Source organism: Euprymna scolopes, chromosome 22 (assembly GCF_053919585.1).
Source record: "Euprymna scolopes isolate OS-2025 chromosome 22, ASM5391958v1, whole genome shotgun sequence".
NCBI lineage: Eukaryota > Metazoa > Mollusca > Cephalopoda > Sepiida > Sepiolidae > Euprymna > Euprymna scolopes.
This window is the reverse complement of record NC_136503.1, coordinates 81,314,390-81,332,932: the sequence shown is the minus strand read 5'-3', so window position 1 is coordinate 81,332,932 and position 18,543 is coordinate 81,314,390. Positions and strand designations below refer to the sequence as shown.

The 18,543-nt window shown below is 34.3% G+C and overlaps 1 protein-coding gene across 5 annotated transcripts in view; it reads right to left on the bottom strand.

Moving 5' to 3' along the window:
* Nucleotides 1-18,543, bottom strand: part of LOC145243504 (FERM domain-containing protein 8-like) — a 218,103-nt gene that overhangs the window by 104,546 nt on the left and 95,014 nt on the right. Inside the window, exon 1 of one of the 5 annotated variants that reach the window (XM_080106462.1) lies at nucleotides 3,339-3,362. The exons of the other annotated variants lie outside the window; for them this stretch is intronic. Coding sequence (XP_079962588.1) covers nucleotides 3,339-3,347 — 9 coding nt within the window. The 5' untranslated portion in view covers nucleotides 3,348-3,362. Of the gene's footprint in view, nucleotides 1-3,338; nucleotides 3,363-18,543 lie in introns of those variants that run through there. 5 annotated transcript variants of the gene reach the window in all.

Sequence of the window (18,543 nt, the reverse complement as noted above, 5' to 3'; positions counted from 1 at the left end):
TTCTTTTTATCTCGTACATAAGACCTTGGTATTTCGTTATCTTTTCCGTCTCAGCTCTATTTATCTCAGTATCATTGGAGACACTAACTTCTAAGGTTGCTTCTTTCTCCTTGCATTGTATCACTATGTTAGGTTTAATAGCTCTGTCTGTTTTCTAGGTACATAGCTGTAGGAATCGCATAGTCATAGTGGATGGTGCATGACTTCTTTCCAACTGTTGTTTCTGGTATATGTTCCCAAAACTTGCTGCTACATTCAATATTGAGCTCTTTACAGATGGTTCAGTGGAGATACTTACACACTCCATTGTGTTACACTGTATAGCAGACATCTCTCTACAGCACCTTACAACTGGATGTCAAGTGTCTCTACTTCTATGTGTCAGAACCTGCATTTGTTGTCATTGCTGAGACCACTCATCTTCTTAAAAGCATTGATCTAAAGCAACCATTATAATCCTCTCCTTTTAGCCAATGTACAGAGCGTTCCTTATCTATATCTTTCTGGATCAATTCATCCAGAAAATACTTGGCTGGCCCATTCTTTCAGATTGTGCAATGAAAGGTCTTGTTGTATTTTTGGTGACGCTTCATAGTAGGATAATTTTGTGCTTCTGTCTCATTTAATATTCATTCAAAAAGTGTTTGACATTCTTTCTTGCAAGTTCAAAGCCGTTGTTTGCATACTTTTCTCTCAGATGAAAGAAAAGATGAGTATTTTTATTTTTAAAATGTGTTATTCATCACAATTGTCAACAAAAGTAGAAACCAGAAAAGAAATAAAATAATAAAATATTCTAATATATTAAACTCAATTATGGGAAGGATCAAGTTGGAAGAGATTCATTGCTTCAGGAGTTAGTGTGAAAATACTTCAACTCAAAAAATGATCCATGATGAAAAATACCTAATACGGCTGACAAAACAAGAGCATGCTAATCCTATGGATAAAATAAAAGGTTGCTGTAGTAAAATATTCTGCAGTCTCCCAACTATTCTTCTCCTTTACAATTCTTGGTATCAATATTCAATACACAGCTGATTCTTCTTCTCACAATTTCTGGTCTCAAAATCCAATACACATCTGACAAACTTAATTTTGCCAAAAGGAATGTCCTCCTCTAAGCAGACATTTTATTGTAAGCGTTTGCTTTTTATATGCATATTAGATGCCCTGAAGTCTTGTTACCTCATGAGATCTCCAATCTATAAGTAAATACAGCAGACATTTTTTTACTTTTTTTATTCTTCTTGCCTGACATGAACACTGCATGCTGTACAAAATCAGGTTTATACTAATTTTTAATCACAGTGCCATTAGAAATTCTATTCAACAAGATAAACCTGAAGAAAGTTGGAGGTTATATCAGCCAAAACATTGTGAAAATAACATTTAATTCCAAATAATACAAAATTTATAAAAGATCAGCACATGCACACACAGGATACATAATACTTTATTTTTATACACAATTTATTACTGATTAAGACCAAAGTCTGCTTAAAGGTAAAAGTTAATGAAATGGAATGTTTGCTCATTAAAAAATGAAGAACCTCATCTGAGGATTGGGGGTGATTAATGGATTGAGCTAAGGTTTCATGAATTGTGAGAACAGTATACGACAGGAAATCTGCTGATATTAAATTTGAAGACAATCATGTTGAAAATATGCAAGGAAGCGATTTTGCAAAAATGTGATCTACAATGGTAAGCTGGCTCTCAAAATGTCGCCTGACAATATGTACCTGAAGGAGAAAAAGAAAGTTATTTGTGTTAGTAAAGTGAGTTTTTAACGTGAATCTTTTAGAAGCGGAAATCAAAGAAGTAATAAAGAGATCATCCCACCAGGTTTCAAAGTCAATTTTGAACTGTCTACGCAAGGGTGTTTCTAGTGGTGCTCCTGAAGGTGTGGCAGCAGTACACCATCTTAAAACATATCTGACTCTTATATGGGATTGTTTGTTTGTGTTTTTAATTTCTTATCATTTTGTTCTAGTGGGGGATGGGGCATTCCACTAGATGCCAGACATTCACCTGCTATCTCGTACATTCTTTTTAAGATTCTAACCATTGCTACTGGTTTATCTCTCTTGCGCTTCGTTCACCAGGCACATCTGTCGGGTAGTTTTTGAAATATTTTTTTATGAGCGATGGAGATCTTTCTAAGATTCCAATTTTTTTTCATGTCGTATATAAGACTTAAGTATTTTGTTATCTTTCCTCACTCAACTCTGTTTAACCCAGCATCATTGGGGACACTAACTTCTACTAAGATTGCTTCTTTCTTATTCTCATCCCATATCACTATGTCAGGTTTAATAGCTCCCTTTTTCTAGGTATGTAGCTGTAGGAATCAGATACTTTGTGGAGCGGTAGAATGATCCAAGCATTTTTCCAGTAACTTTTTTTTTTAATGGAAATCACTCCAAACAAGTAAACAAATATTTGTATAAATCTGTAAAGACCAGGCTGTTGTTAATGTTAAGGAGAGGGTGTGGTAGATCATTGATATGTTTGCAAGAAACAATGTTCATGGAATGTGAGGACTAATGGACAAAATAAGAGAAGTGAGAGTTACGAGGATGTCAAAAGTAAATCCAAGGATCATTTTCTACTCCCTTTAGCAAGAGACTGGATTCTACAGATTCATTCAAATATTTGTTTAATTATGCAATTTTCTCAAACTGAAATTTTAAGGAACATTTAGCATTTTTTTTACTTATAGACAACAAAACGAAAAAGTGGTCAAAAACAAACATATAACAAATAAATGTTATCAAAAGCAAGATAAGTTTGAGCGTTATGTGAGAACAAAAAAAAAAAAAAAAAAATAGCAGACACGAGACTTATACTTTTGGAGTCTCAATAATCCCTCAAAAATAGAAAACTAAAGAAAATATTGGTAGAATACCATGACATTTTTTGATGGCTTTCTACCTCGATTTGTTTACTTTTCTATTTTTGAGCAATTATCCAGACACCAAAGATGTGACCCACATGTGTCGGCCGTTATTCCTTGTTCTTACATAGCACTCTACTTGTTTTCCAAACTGAATAAACGCTTTAAAATAAGTTAAAATGCTAAAAACTTATCCAGCTAGGTAGAAGAGTAACTTATCTTGCCTTTGATAACTTTGCTGTCTATAAAAAAAAAATCCAAGAACTGTCAAAGACTACAAACTACTTCTACTGCGTGAATCTCTACTGTATGAGTAATAATTGAACATCAGCAATTAGAGTAAGGGGTGGATGTGAAGATGTGTAATGGGTAGGGTGTGGTAGGTCAACCGATACTACAGAGGTGCCGAGAGTGGGTATTTAAAGAGAGGAAGCCATACCGCACACATGGTAAATATTCTTCTAGCTGATAACCAGTCGACTAGGACATCGAGCAGGTTACTGGAAAAATAAAAGCAGGACGCAACAGAAATTAAAAGAGAGGGCGGGGGGGGGGGATCAAGAAAAAGGACAAAAAAGATATTGTAGATGAGAATAAGCAGATGTTGCAGACGTCACAGATAAGAAAAGATGTTACTGGAATTTGCTAAAGCAAAACAAAAAATAAACTTATTGGTGAAATAGAGAATGGTCGTCAAAGTTCCTTATGTATGAAAAATTGGTAATTAAGAGTATCCAAATAACCTATTATATAACACGGTTTGTACAGATTTTTAATGTCCCTTCTTTTCAAAGTTTCTTAAAAAGTTTTTAAAGGCTTTTCTCCAGACAAAATTCAAGTTTTTTTAAAACAAAATTTGGGATTTGTTTTACAATCCACAACAATTCGAAAAAGTGATAAAAAAAATCAAATATACAACAAAAAAAATGCTACCATAGCGAATAAAAGTTACTTTGCAATCTACCTTACATCATTTTTTAGTGTAGTTTTAAATCCTTTTTATTTTATCTCAAATATTAACTCTCTATATGGCTTTTAAATTTCTAGCCAAGATGGCTGCCATCTTGTCCATTCTTTTTTGACCCAGCCGGCCTCATTTTCGGTTATCACAATGTTTTTTTTTTTTGGTGGTGGTGGTGGTGGTGGTGGTGGTGCATTTTGTTTATGGCGCCCTTATCCTCGAGTGGCCTCTGGGCCTTGATAAGTGGTGATGCCTATGTAAAAAAAAAAAACTCTTTATCCCCTTGTGTCTCGCTTCAAATTAAATTATAAATGAAAGTAACAATAGACTGAGATTTGAAGCTTCCTCAAAAAAAAAAAAAAAATGTGAGAAAAAAATATTTGTGATAATTAAAAACTATGCCGGTTATGTCCTTGATGAGCCGTTCCACTTGTTAACAAATTTACAGAATTTCCATTACTAACGATTACTATATCATCCAATTGACTATTGTGCACTCTTTAACTCTTATCCTCGAGTGGCCTCTGGGCCTTGATATGTGGTGATGCCTCTGCAAAAAAAAAAAAAAAAACATAACCCTTCAACCCACCATACAATTTCAGATTTCATTTTCGATATTCAAATATTTTAATGATATTTTTTTAATAGTTAAAAAATAATTTAATAGTATTTATTTTGATTTTATTTTTAATATTTTGACACAAATTTTTACTGGACATAAAGAATACAATTTTCAAGGTCTTTTTAAGACATCTTCAAGGATTTTGCAAGGTAATAATAGAAATAAGGCCTTTTCATGACAGAAGTCAAAATTCAAAGACTTTTCAAGTCTGCGCAAACCCTGCATAAAGTACAGTTGTGTGTGTGTGTCCAGCTAAAAGTAAAATACTACAAAACAAACACTCACAAAGTTGGTACATTTTTGATCAGCATTGCCCTGGATGATTAATATCTAAAACATTATTCATTGTTAAAGGAGTTGAGGAGTTAACTAGGTCAGGTTTCGTAAGAGAGAGAATCGGTTTTTCAGCCATATCCAATGTTATCTATTGTATGTAAGAGAGCTGAATGATTTTCATTGTTATTTTCTACACATTAAGACAAGAAAAAGGAATGTGCTGGGCGGATGTGTAAAAGAGGTAGGGGAGATGGATGTAGAAAAGATAGTGTCAGAGAAGTAGATAGAAGTTTTAATATAAAGAGGTTACACACTTTTTAACATCTTTTATTTTTCATGGCCCCAAGCAGCAACGGGTAGCCCTGCTAGTCTATTATATAAAGGCAGTTCTATGAGTGTTTGTATGCCCAGCTACAACTGTAAAACTACAAAACAAATAACCATAAAGTATATTCTTGATCAGCATTGCTCTGGATAATAATATCTAAAATTTAGAAAGAAATATTCATTCATTGCAGGTCAATTGGGCTTCATCAAAATCTGTATGTATGTGTTATACAAATATAATTTGCTGATTTCTTTCTGTCTTCTGATGAGATAAATAGCAAGAATAGCATTCTTTGAAACTCTACGGAATAAGTACTTTGTAAATTGATTTTTTTTTTTTAAGTATTCAGTCGAACAATAAATTTGGATTGTAAATTTCAACTTACAGTTTTAATTTTCTTTCTCTTATATATATATTATATTAGTGCCCTGGCAAGGCCACAGCGGAGACAACCAAGCAAAAAAAAAAAATACTCTAAGTAAAATTCATCCTAAAGCAGCAAAACTAAAGCTGGCTTGCCAGGACACTATATATACAAATGTAGGCAAATTTGAGCATATTTTACTTGTTTGAACATTTACCAATTGTCATAAAATTTTAGCCATAGAAGAGTTATATAATCTTCAAAAAGCCTGCAAATTTTCATGTAGTTTCGTCCAATAGAACTAAAGAGATGAGCATTTCAATATTCAATTTAGCTACTAGTATAGATATATCTATATTATGCATAATTCGTTAAAATTAACAGACGTTTTTAGTCTATTAATTTTACATTGGATCCTTTCCATTTTTCATATTGTGGTGAGAACTGGCTGATGTAATAACTTTTATTTGCCCAAGTACTTTTAAATCCTAATGAATTCATCTTCAGGGATTGCTTAAAATGCCCTAGAAAGGAAACCTCTATCGAGAGATTAGCTAATCCTATGAGATACTGCACCTTTACCAATGTTTCAATCATAGTCATTTGTTTTCCTAGTTTTGCATATAAATTACCAAATACCTGATATTTCCCTAAAACTTTTGGCCTTGATAGTGGGGAGACTAAAACTTACTGATATGGTTTCAAATGATCTGAAATAACAGCAAGGGAAGACTTGATTCCAAATATTTCTCATGTTATATCTTCCCTCTTTAGTTTTCAAACATTAGGTAAATTTCACAGTGTATACTGGAGATATTCATAATCGTACTCTATTTCCAAAAGAGGGAAGAATATAACATGAGAAATATTTGAAATCAAGTCTCCCCTTGCTGTTATTTCAGATCATTTGAAACCATAGCAGTAAGTTTTAGTCTCCCCTCCATCAAGGCCAGAGGTTTTTTTTTTTTTTTTTTTTTTTTTTTTTACAAAGGCATCACCACATTATCAAGGCCCAGAGGCCACTCAAGGATAAGGGTTAAAGAGTGTACAGTAGAAGTTGGTCAATATAGTAATCATTAGTAATGAAAATTTGGTAAATTTAATAACTTATATGGAACGGCTCATCAAGAACTTATTTACCTTAGACTTGAACAAAACCATATTGTAGTCAGCCGGAAAGCAGGAAAACGGAAGACAATTCCACAGGCGTGCAGTTCTAAGAAAGAAGCTTTGTTCATGGAATCTATGTTTAGGTTTAGGCACAGATAAAGAGTGGGGGAAATTATTGATAGTGTTTACAGCTAGACGAGTGTTTCTTGTGAAAGTTTGGCGAGGGGGGACCATAGATTGAAGCTCAGTTGAACACTTTCCATGAAAATAACGATACATCAGAGACAAACTCGCAACATCTCTTCTGTGAGATAGAGGTTGTAAGGAGGAGAAAAGGACATCTCCTACGAGGCTACGAAGTCTATTTTGAACTCTATCAAGGCAGGACAAGTCCTTTCTAGCAGCTCCTGCCCAGATGTGGCAACAGTATTCCATCCTTGGACGTACCTGGCTCTTATATAGATAGAGAATAGCATCAGCAGTGAGATATCTACTGGATCGATAGAAAGATCCCACCATTTTTCCAGCGGCCTTGGCAACAGATTTGATATACGTGTTCCATTTAAGATCAGGAGTAATGGTCAAGCCCAGAAGCTTGTCAAAACTTGAGGCCTCCTGAAGACGAGAGCCATTCATTTCAATTGATGACAAATGTGGATTAAAATGTTGATGATGTAAAGAGAGAAGCTTGGTTTTAGATGCATTAAAAGTAACCAGCCACTCCTTTCCCCATTGTACTACATGCTCAAGATCAGAGGAGAGAGAATTGGAGAGTACTTGCTCGTTTACTGTCTTAGATGTGGTACCATAAATGGTAGTGTCGTCAGCATAAATGTCTACAAATGATGTAAGGATATGATTTGGAAGATCATTAATGTAGATCAGGAAAAGAGTTGGGCCCAGGATGGATCCCTGAGGGACACCGGCATTAATACTGAGAGCTTCTGATTTTTGCCCCTCAACTACTACTCTTATGAACCTATCAGAAAGAAATGATTTAATAATTGAGAAGACTTTTCCAGCTATACCATAGCTAGCGATCTTATGAAGTAAACCTTTATGCCATACCCTATCAAAGGCTTTAGATATGTCAAGAGCAATTGCCCTAGAAAGATTGCCACCGTCGAGAGATTTGCTAATCCTATGCGATATAACTGTAAGGACATCTGCTGTAGATCTAGCAGAACGGAAACCATATTGAGTGTCACTAAGAAGGTTATTTTTGTTGAGATGTTTGATTACTTCTGTATTTAACACAGATTCTAGCAACTTACTCATGACGCACAGGAGACTTATTGGCCTGTACTGAGAGGGGGATGAGCGATCACCTGAATTCTTAAATACAGGGCATACTGATGAGATTTTCCAGGGAGATGGGAAACTATTCTCCTTAAGACAACGTTTAAACAGTTTTGTAAGTATGGGCGCTAGTTCAGGTTGAAGTTTTTTGAGTACTATAATTGGAATACCATCAGGGCCAGTTGCTTTACTGGAATCAAGGTTTTTGATTAGCTTGGCAACATCACGTACAGATATACGTATATCACATAGCGTGTTTTCTGATACAGGAGGAAATATTGGGGGTTGGCGGTCTTGGTCGCAAAGGGTAGAATTAGCTGCAAAGTTCTTGACAAAGAGTTTGGCTTTGTCTGATGCTGACGAGATTACCTCAGGTCCATTGATAATAGTTGGGATGGAGCACACGCTTCTGTTCAGGATTCTGTTTGCTATTTGCCAAAACTGGTGGGAACCAAGCCGCTGCTCAGCTACTTTGGACTTAACAGATTGAGCATACAACTCTCTTGCGTTCCTTATTACTTTCTTACAATGGTTGCTGGCAGTCCTGAAAACGGCTTTAGTTTCCATACATCTATTACGTTTGAAGCAGTGGAAAAAGTGATTTCTGTGCGCAATGGCAGCAGCACATTCTGGAGAGAACCATGGCTGGCTGTTAGGTTTTTGCTGAAACTTTTTAGAGGGTATGAAATGGTCAATACCTACAATTAACCATTCAGTTAGGTCTAATACTATAGAGGACACATCCTTTTTAAACATGGAATGCAGAGGTAGATCAGATATAAATGTACGGAAGCTATCCCAGTCAGCCTTAGTGTATCGATATACTGTACGATGAAGTGGTACGTCTGGGGACTTATTACATTTCATTTTTATCTTAATTGATACAACAGAGTGGTCGGAAGATCCAAGAGGCGACAGAACAGAAACTGAACATAGTTCAGGGCAAGTTGTGAGAAAAAGGTCTAGTAGGCTCGCATACTGGCCGTCATTATCGGGCACACGGGTAGGTTCCTGAACAATCTGAGTGAGGTCATAGGCAATGGAGAAATCATGACAGAACCTCCCCTCATCATCGGTCTTGTTTGAGTGGGTCAACCATTCGACGTTGTGAACATTGAAGTCTCCACATACGTGAATGTTAGCTGAAGGATAAGTAGAAAGGACTTGGTCAATTTTCTCAGATATGCTTTGAAAGATAGTAACTCCGCTGTTGTGGGGGCGATAGAGAGTAAATATAAATGCAGTAGTGTGAGCTAAAGCAACCCGGAAGCACATATAGGGTAAGTTAGGATCTTCCCTGGAGATGTCCCTCCCACATGGAAAGCTATCTTTAATATAGGCACATATTCCATGCCCATGGCGATCTTGGGGGTCAGATTTAGAAGTTAAGTTAGAGTATCCTGTAATTGCAAACTCATCTAGGGAAATAGCCTGTCCAATGCCAGTTTCACTTAAAAATAAAAGGTCTGGTTTAGTCTCCTGTAATTGGGTTTCAACCTCTGGAAGGTTAGAACGTAGACCCCTGATGTTGGAGAAGGAGACATGGTAGTAGGGGTCTACGTTGGAAGTTGGAGAACCGGGTTTAATCGTGTATTTTTTCTTGAAACTTGTCATGATGAAATTTTGGAATTTGTGGACTAGGTCGACAGATTTACTTAGAGCAGGACAGAGAGGGGAAACTAAGAGAGAAAAAGAAACGAAGAATTTTTTTTTTTTTATTGTACCACATGATAAGGTAAAGCTGTAACAATTACTCACTAGTATGGCATCGAGAGGCCCCACCAGAAGCTACTGCATGGTCCAGATTCCATTCACCAAATGGCAATTTTGGGGATATATATATATCTACGATTATATAAATGTCACTTTGTGTGCATGCGAGTTCCTTCTTCAGAGGTTTCGAAGTGGCTGATTCTATCTTTTCCAAATTTCACACAAAACTAATTTATATGTCTGGCAGTGTTCTTAGATATGTTTTGTACAGAAATTCTTCCAATAAGTATTGAAAATCAAAAAAATCCTATCATAAAAATAGCTTTTTTCGCTTATAGATAAAAAAGAATGATTTTTACAGGGGGAATATTTTACATTACACCGACAAAGAGGGATCATTTCTAAAAAAAAAAAAAGATTTATTACAATCTGGAGATATAGCTTAGTGGTAGATCATTCAACTACAGCTTGAATGATCCCCTGTTCAAGCCCGGGTGTACCTCACCTTTTTATTTTAATTTTTTCTTATTAATGAATTCAATTTACAATAAAAGAAGAGGTACCATTTAAAATCGCTGCAAATCATTTCTTCGTTTGCATATTTTAAAACCAAACATTAATCAGAAGTGACTTTTCCAAGGCATTCAACGTCAAGCTCAAGTATCAGCTGAAGTGATGTTGTAAACAAACACGGACGAAATTTGATGAACAACATTATCATTAGTATTATTATTATTTTTTTTTTTGCGTTAGTTCACTGGGCAAACTATTCCCATAATTAATGATCATTAGAGGATTGATTCTATAATAATACATACGCAATCTACATAAATTAAAATTTCACGTTTAAGTGTATTGTATGGCTGGGCAACGCCGGGCTATCAGCTAGTATATATATATATATATATATATATATATATATATATATATGTTATGTAGCGGTTGGCTAGGGCCAACCGATACATAAAGGTTAAAATAAAATCCCTTTTTATTAACTTGATAAGTGGACATCGAATGTTGATAGTCCACTAGTATGAATTAAAGAAAAAGAATTCGCAGTGTAAATAGAAAAAGTCGGACAATCGTAATTGTTGACAAAACGAGAATTCGGGTTACTGGAATTCGCATATTTTGCACGGAATTCTACGGCGAACAAAAAAACAATGAATGGAATTTCTTGATGACAGGTGAATTATTGGCACGTGCAGAAGTAATCGCTTGACTAAATAAATAAAACAAAGACGTGCTAAGAACGCACGTGGAAGCCGAGACCTAAATATTCTGTTGGTTATATGTAAATTAGCTCTAGGACGCGTGACGTCAGAAAGTTGAGCTGAATGCCATATAAGGAACAGACGCACGACAGAGAGACAGAGAGAGGAGAGAAAAAGGCAACAGAACGTCGCTGAAGACCGTATCGTCGAAACGTCCTTCCCTCCTCAGATCGCTGTGAATTTCAAAACCACCAAAAGAAAAAGGCGAACTGTTAAATTGTAAATATGTATGATATTGTAAAATATAATTTTATACAAAAACCAACGCAATTGTGACTTACGTCTTTAATACATGTTTTAAGTTACGGCTGATCGTTCTAAGTTGTCAACCGATTTGTTTTCAGGTTCAACACTGTTATGACATTTTTTGACAATTGACGAGAGGCAAGATAAGAAAAAGTGCCAGTCTAAGGTGAGATAACTCACTAGTCTTAACTCGTTGTCATGACAACCGTTTAGTAAACAGGTGAAACCACGGACGATCGACGTAATTAAAACTGCTGTGTGCCACAACCAGGGGGTCCTACGAACTACTACGATTCCCAACCTGGGGGCCACACCACAATACAACATATATATAAAAAATCAATTTTGTTATTTTTATTAGCAATAGTAATAACATGAGAATACTGCCTTTGTATTTAAATTCACTTTCCTAAATGGTAAAAAGTTTTACTCTTGCATGCAAATGAAATCATCCTTCTGATGGGACGCATTATTAGGTGTATCAGAATTTTTGTAGGAATTTTTGACACTCCTAACACGAAACTGCGAATAAAATATAAAAAACTCGTAATTTCTCTTTTAAAAGTGGGTTGTTTATTTTCTTTCTTCCAAAATAAACTATTAAAGTTGTATAAAAAGTAATAGAAATATTTTTTTTAAATAAAAAAAATAAATAAAATAATGAAATTAATTGAATTTTACGAGTTCCGTATTTTTCAATTTTTAAACTTTAAAAATTGACCAAAATTTTTCTAGCGATTCTATTTTTACGATATTTTCAGGGTCAATGTGAAATTTTATGCTCTTTCCAATAAATGGAATATAAAATTTTAGACAAACGTTTTTTTTTTTAAATTCACGTCCCCCATTCTGAAATGCCTATTAAAAAGTAAATAATTAATTTATGTGCCAAAGTTTTATATATCACAAATTGAAGAGAAAAGATCAATAAATAATATATTTAAATTGAAAAAAAAAAGAAAAAAGTGTTTTTTAGAAATTAACCTGTAAAGTCCGAAGTTTAAAACCTTTTTTTTTTAAATCACGTTATTTGCTTGTTTTTTTTTTTTTTTTTTTTTTTTTTAAATGAAACCTTGGTCCTTGCTCCTTTAATTGAAAAAAAAAATTAGAGTTTGAATTACATTTTTCGAGTAGTTATAAGCATGGAAAGACAGGGGGGGGGTCGAATTATTCAATATTTTTCACAAAGTTTCTGACACACCTAACGCATTATTTAATATTTTTTATGTATGTATTAAAGCAGTGTTTGTATACAATACATATATAGTAAACTTTCAAGTATATATTTATTCTACACATTCATAACACATATTTAGTTAGACATTATCCTGATTTCATTACAAAACATTGTAAACGATACATTAAGCAACACAACAAACAAACAGATTAACTTTATCAAACAGCAATAACAACATAAAAATATAGTGACAGTTTGCAGGTACGCGTAGATGTCACTGAAAATATCTCTGTTCACTGAGTGAGATAATACTGACTAATTTCGATTCATATACTGAGCTACAAACGCCAGTAAATTTTACTTATATATGAATTTTTAAAGTTACTTATACAAGAATTAACACGTAGTTTATACTCACAAAAAAAAAAAAAAGAAATAGAACGACAATTAAAAAAATTGAAAAATTACAAAAAAAAAAAACTTCAAGCAAAAACACTATGCTATTCAACAATACTTGTTTGAATTAAAACATGCTGCCTAAATACACAATATGTGTGTGTGCGTGAAGCAGTGTGAATACGGGCATAGTGTGTGTATATGTATATATAGACATGGATATCTATATAAGTATGTATATGTTCTAGAATATTGCCACACTTAAGGTATGAAGGTATGTATTGGAAATGAGCGTTAATACACACATTGATTGTTGTTATCAACACACTACAAAAAAGTGCCTTGATCACTGTTAAACGTTCGATTATACAATTACATAGAGATAACGGGAGTCCAAAACACTTGACAGTAGGTGTCGCTATGATTAAACTTAAGAATTCTAAGTAATATGTAAATATAAAGATAAAATAAATAAAAGACCTTCACCAATAGAAATTCAAAACACATGTTCCTAACTTATAACTGGACACTGTTTCTTTACCGTCTCTCCTCTCTTTAGTTTAAATTAGATAAAACATTTTTTATACAAAGAAATTAAATATTTTTCAGTATGGTCTCAAGTTGACACCATAGCTTGATGAAGCAATATCTCTGAAAGAAGACACTGTAAAAACATGTATGCACGTTTGTAGCCAATGATGATTGTGTGTGTGTGTGTGTGTGTGTATGTATATATATATTTCTTGAAAGTTTTATTACTTTTAAAATTAGAAGAACAAACAAATCTTCACCTCAAGTCTTTCATTAGAAAATTTCTTTGTATGTAATCACTTGCAATCACTGCACGAGTTTACTCTAACTCTAATATTATTTTAGGGATCAGTTGCTTACCAAGAAAAATTATTTAGGAGTTTTTAAAACAAACAGTATTTTATATTTTGGCACTCCAGCAGTGTTAATCTAGGATCACTTCCCTTCATTCCAAATACTAGATCTAGTTTTTTTTTTTTGCTCAAGATTAAATTTTTTGCTAATCTATTCATGTTATTAAAAATCTTTTCCTAACCTGTGTCGTTCGTTTTGGGCCAAAAAAAAAAAAAGTATTTGTTATTTACAAAACCGATTATTATTAGAGTTCAGGTGAATCCATTTTACTACTGATCACTCTCAGTTTGGTTATTTATATTTTTATGTATGTTTTTATATTTATTACAGTTTCCATCTAAAATAATATACAAAATTAAATTTTATATCACTATCTCTACTATAAAAAAAGAAACTGTGTATATGTGTGTGACTTTGTTCTCTATGGACTCCAAAATGTCTGGAATTATTTTTATAAAATTTCATACAAATTTACTTTATGTGCCTGGCAGTGTTCTTAGATAGGTTTTGTATCGGAATGTCTTCAATAAGTATCGATAATCAAAAAAATACTTATGAAAGAAGGAACAGGCGATTTTGACTAAATTTAACGCTTTACACAGCCTAACATCACAAAAGTATTTGAGAAGTCGTTTTACCACACAAATAGAAAGGCCAGGCATATAAAATCAACAGTAGGTTCTTTGATATGATAGGGACACGTAAAACTGTTTCTGTTTAGAGCACAATTGAAACATGATACTTGCCTGTTTCATTTTAAACTTTGATTCAAGCAATTATCACCGCACATGCAGAAAAGCCAGGCATATAAAATCAACAGTAGGTTCTTTGATATGACAGGGACGCGTTCGAAATGAATGTTTCTGTTTAAAGCAAAATTGAACCATTATATTTGACCGTTTCATTTTAAACTTTAATGCAAGCCATTATACATTAAAAAATTTTATAAAATCAACAGTAGGTTCTCTACAATGCAATGTAAACTACAATGTATTGTGGACGAAATCACTGCTGGTAGGTATATAAAGTTTTCTCTCAGTGCCCATGATGGGTCCTCAACGATATGATTGGAAAATCGACGACATCACCAATTTGATGACAATAAAAGTATTGGAAGTGTAGAATGTTCATTGATCTTCATTCAATCCCGGGCAACGTTGGATCTCCCTATTCACATCATATATATGAATATGAATCAACATCTCACAACCAAAAAGTAAAAATATCAGCACTCATCTCCATTTTAAAATTGTGCAGACTTGAGTTGGTTTGGACATTTGAACCATAGTGGTCCAGAAATAAGTCAGTGTGGAAGTCCATTTCTAAAAGCCATCCAATCATTGCTAACATGTAAAGCAGATATTTAACTGATTATGATGGTGATGATGATGGTTACTAGATACTCAAATTGAATGGAAAGATCTTAATACTCCTCGTCAATAAATTATTCTGACAATTTAATTTTCTGTAGCGCAAGAATTCCTTGGTTTGGTCTTTTGTCTAGTGTCCTCTTTCTATTCTTCTCGTGAAGCGGCTAAAAATAGTTGACACATGCCAGGGAACAACCTACGTGATTAAATCTTAATCTTCTTTGATGTGTCATTTCCAAAATCAGCAATTCCATAATTGAATGCATAATTAACTAGCAGGGCTACCCAGAGTTGCCCAGGAAACAACAGAAACAGAAAAATTGGAAACGTGAATTTTACTGCAGCACAATGCAGTACACAAACACAGATTATTTCTGTATTTTCAACAGTACTTATGCAGAATACAGACCGTGTTGAAATAATAACGTTATTATTTAGAAACCCATTCTTAACATAAGGGGGGGGGCGTTTCTGTAACTATTATGTACTTTCACATGACAATTTAATAAACAAAAGATTAATTGAATTTACCCTATCCTTATCCTATTTAAAAAATAGAAGAGTTTGTATTCTGTACCAAAACATGAAACACAAATGTAACTAATTTTCCATTCTAGAATTCAGTTTCTGTTTTTGGTAAATTCTGTTAATTATTATTATTAAATAATAATATTAGATTACAAGTAGAGACTCCCTTGCAAAATTACAAGGGAGTCACCACTTATGAAGGCCTGAAAGTCACTTGAGGATAAGGGATAATAAGTGTACAGAGGTCACCGGGACAACACTGGTGGAAATTAAGTAGAATTTGATTATTTAAGAGAACAGCACAACAAGAACTGGTTTACATTGGACTCCCCGATGACCACATTGTAGTCAGCTGGAAAGCAGGTCAGCAGAATAGAGTTCCACATGCGAGCAATTCTAAAAAAGAAGCTTTGTTCATGGCATTTGCATTTAGATTTAGGCACAGATAGGAAGTAAGGAAACTTGTTGATAGTGGTTGTAGCTAAACAAGTAGGGTTTTGTGAAGGTGGAACCATAGATTGAAGCTCAGACGAGGATTTACCACGAAAGTAGTGATAGAGCAAGGATAGGCTCGCATTTTCTGTAAGAAAAAAGTTGCGGGGGGGGAGCCTCTCCTACTAGATTTTGAAGCCGCTTTTGAATTCTATCAAGGCAGAATAGGATGCTCCAAACAGGTCTTACCCATTATTCAAGTTCAGGATGTATCTGGCTCTTATAAAAGTAGAGGATTGCATTGGGAGCTTCTGAAGCGGTAAAATGTGACTTTGGAAACCAATTGGATATAGGTCTTCCATTTCAGATCAAGAGTGAAGGTCAGACCCAAAAGCTTGTCAAAGCAGGGAGCTTCTTTGAGACAAGAGCCATTCATATCAAATGGGGCCAAGTGGGGATCAGAGCATTTACGGTGAAAAGATAGAAAGTTGGTTTTAGATGGGTTAAAATTAACCAGCCACCTTTTTTCCTATTGCACTACGTGCTCAAGGTCAGAAGAGAGAGAGACACACAGAGAGATCTTGGCCATTGTTGGTCTTTGAAATGTTGCCATAGATAATAGTGTTGTCTGCATATATGTCAACAAATGAACTTAGAATGTTTTTTGGGAAATCATTAATGAAGATAATTGAGTTCGGCCCAGGATGGATTCTACAGGTACGTCATTGTTGATATTTTGAATTTTGGACTTCTACCCATTGACGACTACTTGTAAAAACCTATTGACGAGGAAAGATTGAATGATTTCCAGGTATTCCATCGCTGGAAATCTTGTGTACAGGGTGGAACGAGAACGTTATCGCCCTAAATAAAACAACATAAGAGCTTTATTTTAAAACTTTTATTGAAAAAATCAATTCAGGTAATTTGATTATGTAGTAGAGATGTCATCTATTCAAGGTAGCCGCCTTCAGTCTCAATCACCGCCTTGATATGAGTTTGCGGGTTCAGGTCTGGGGGGGGGGCAGTGATAGAAGAGCACTAAGTCATAGCACTCTGAAGTCAGAAACTGTTTTAAAGAGAAAATAATATTTTGAAAAAATAAAAGAGGCATTGTGTCATAATTTCTACATGAAATGATCGTCGTTCATGCGTGTACAGACATATAAGGAGATTGAGACAGGAAAAACGGGTGTAACTACATTTTCAATGTATAGGAGAATCAAATGATCACTTACCAGCATAAATAGCTTCCATAGTTGATATACAAATATTGCTCAAGCCAAGCAAGAATTTTCCTAATAGATTATTCACTTATTGATGAGTAGCCAATCAGAATTCAAAGAATGATCTGGCCCGTCTGAGCATAATGGGATATTCAAACCTTCTTATAAACTGGTTTTCTCGTGTTCTATTCAGCCTGTTTGTAGCTCAACTGGTCAGACAGTTGATCACCAACTAATAAATTCAGGACATTTTTTTCTTTTTTAAATCTCATTCAAATTATCTTCCTGGCCTAAAATGCATAAAACACTGATGCCCTTTTTTCTTTCAAAACTCAATCATGTTCTTCAAAGCCAAAAGCAAAAAGAACAATTTTTCTCTATAAAGCAACAAAACCAAATACCATGAATAAATATTTGAAGATATAAAGAACTTGAAGCATAAAACCTTTTTTTTTTTTCAAAATTACTAAATTCGGCATTAAATAACCTATATTAAAATTGTAACACGATTTTCATGCACCCGAGCAGCACCAGATTACCTTCATGATTACCAGCAAGAAAAAGTGTAATCAGGGGTGTTGACATTTGGTCAAAGAATCCCGCTGCTTTAGAAGAATGATAAAACAATACATATTTTTCAAAGATGACATAAAAATAGGCCTCTCAATGATAATTGAGATGACAATTCCCCAGCGAAATATCAACAAGTTATCGCCGATTTGGCATCTATTATATTGAAAAGGGATTTTAGATAGGATTTGTTTTCTATTTGTTAAATTAGTTTTGATAACATGTCTTAAAAGATTGTCATGTTTGTTTGGCTAGGAGGTTCATGAGCAGACTTCTGGCATAGTTTGATAATAAAATTTCTTTAGAACAAGGGAAAAGAGAAAAAAAAGAAAAAGGGGCCTGAGAGAGAGAGAGAGAGAGAGAAAGTAAAAAAAGAATTAAAGAGAGATATGGATTAAGAGGAAGAGATTAGAAAAAAAAGGGATGATCTCCAAACAATACAGAGGGAGATGCTAATTTCCAAACGGTAAAGGAGGAAATGCTACACTCAAAGAGATGGTGGTCGGAATTAGGATTCCATAAAAACCATTGTGTTTGGTGGATGGAAAAAGTACTTGTCCACATTAGCTTTTGAGATTTAGCCCAAGGGCTTGGTTACTTTTCGAAAAAGAGCTAAGTTGAAGGGCTCTTCTTCCTCTGACTGAGAAACCAACTGAAGAAATCCAAGTTAAAAAAATCCTGCATCTTGAAACCATTAAGAACCCAATAAATTTAATTTTCCTTTGCACAAAGTGTACTTGAAATATCTTATGAATAATTATTCTCGTTCATAAGAAAATGATCTCCAAGCTATCATTGATTGTTGAATTACTTTGATTGTAGAGAAAAACCCAGTTGATTTCAGATCTATCTTGAACCCGACACCAA